This window comes from Echinops telfairi, unplaced genomic scaffold, assembly GCF_000313985.2.
Source record: "Echinops telfairi isolate 266 unplaced genomic scaffold, ASM31398v2 ScPeMD7_7453;HRSCAF=8491, whole genome shotgun sequence".
Lineage (NCBI taxonomy): Eukaryota > Metazoa > Chordata > Mammalia > Afrosoricida > Tenrecidae > Echinops > Echinops telfairi.
The window spans coordinates 1,282,387-1,284,130 of NW_022111353.1; the positions used below are offsets into that span (position 1 = coordinate 1,282,387).

General features: G+C 49.3%; 1 protein-coding gene across 1 annotated transcript in view; it reads right to left on the bottom strand.

Moving 5' to 3' along the window:
- LOC101645918 (olfactory receptor 2H1-like) overlaps positions 1–540 on the bottom strand; it is a 980-nt gene extending 440 nt beyond the window's left edge. The window contains exon 1 of the mRNA XM_004717311.1: positions 10–540. Within this exon, the coding sequence (XP_004717368.1) occupies positions 10–540 (531 nt within the window). The remainder of the gene's footprint in view (positions 1–9) is intronic.
- Between the last annotated feature and the right edge of the window lie 1,204 nt (positions 541–1,744).

Genomic DNA, 1,744 nt, shown 5'->3' on the forward strand with positions numbered 1-1,744 from the left:
AGCTGGGACCTCACACACAAAGTCATCTATCTGCCGGTGGGGGCAGAAGGGCAGGCGGAGGGTGGAAGGGGTCTGGATCACTGACTCTACCAGGCCAATGACCCAGGCCGTAGCTGCCAGCTGCCAGCACAGGCGGGGGTGGATGATGGTGGCATAATGGAGAGGCTGGCAGACCGCCACATAGCGGTCAAAAGCCATCACTGTCAGTAGGATGCACTCCGTGGTTCCCAGAGAGAGGAAGATGAAGAGCTGCACAAAGCAGCCAAGGAAGCTGATGGTTTTGGGGCCCCAGAGGTTGAAGAGCATCTGGGGAACACAACTCGTGGTGAAGCAGAGATCCAAGAAGGAGAGGTTGCAGAGGAAGAAGTACATCGGGGAGTGGAGCCTGGAGTCCAGCACAGAGAGCAGGATGATGAGGGAGTTTCCCACCAGCGTCAGGAAGTAAGAAGTCAAGACAATCCCAAAGAGAATCTTTTCAAGTCCTGGATGTTCAGAGAAGCCCAGAAGGAGAAAGCCCACTGGGGAGCTCTGGTTGACCATGGCCTGTTCATGTAGATCCTAGAGATGGAGGAGAAGCTGTCAGCCAACTAGTTGCTGCAACCCATTTTATAATAACTCACCAAGAATGTGCTGGGAAACAAGTGCATACTTCTGATAATTCTCACTTTACTGACAGAGGCTCTCTCTGCCATCGAATCAATGGGGACTCATAGGGACCCTACAGGATAGGGTAGAACTGCTCTGTGCCCCATTTTTCTGCTTCAGAATGACTGTTGGTTTCACACTGCTGACCTTGCGGATCCCAGCCCAGGAGTAACCACTCTGTCACCATGTCTCACTCCTGAAGGATGGTAAAGGAGGCCAGTGCAACTTTTTGATCAATTAACTGACTCATGCCTTCATTCAGCACCCAGTTGTAGCGTGGGACAACATGTGTCTGAAGCAACTTGATGGGGATGGATTTTAGTTTGGTTTTATGTTCTGAGTGCTATCCTAAATGTTGTATTGTCTCTTACTTACTTGTGGAGAAATTTTATGATGGTAAGTTATTTCCACTGGGTTGCTAATTTTCTCTTGGTCAGGATGAATTTTGTAAAAACCATTGAAGTTCCCCAGGGAACTTCTCAGAGACTGAGTATTTTGCCCATGAGAGAGATTCCTTTGTGCAAAACATCCCTCTTTCACCCGAGAGATTCCCCTTGGGCATCCTGGTCTCATAAGCGGCCTGTTTGCTGAACTAGGTGCCTAGTTGGGAGCTTTGATGGACAGTCTGAGTCCCTACCAGAAGCTGCTTACAGGCAGCAAGGGAGCCAGGCTTCCAGTCCATTTCTGCTCCCTGAAGAATCCACAAGAACATTATGAAAAGACCCCACAATCTAAGAGCTCAATGATACCAATGTACTGGGTGAATGAGAGAAAAGATTTTATCAAGGGAAGGATAAATTTGGGTGGATATACCAGGGAAATCTTTCTAGAGGAGGGAGCTAGACTCCCCCTCTCTCCCTGTGATAAAGAGTATGTAGGCACAAAAGGTAGCTGAGAGGCCAAAGTTGAGGCTGAAGCTACCCTGGCAGTTGAGAGGCATGAACTCAGGAGTTCGTGGTTTTAGAAGACCTTAGAAAGTACATATTTGGGACAGGCGTGTGTGTAGTGAGAAGGTGGTATAGCTCGGGACCTGGGACCTACAGGGGCGTGAGAATCTTCCCAGCACCAGGTCTCTTTCCGCTTGGTGTTTGCTGGGCAT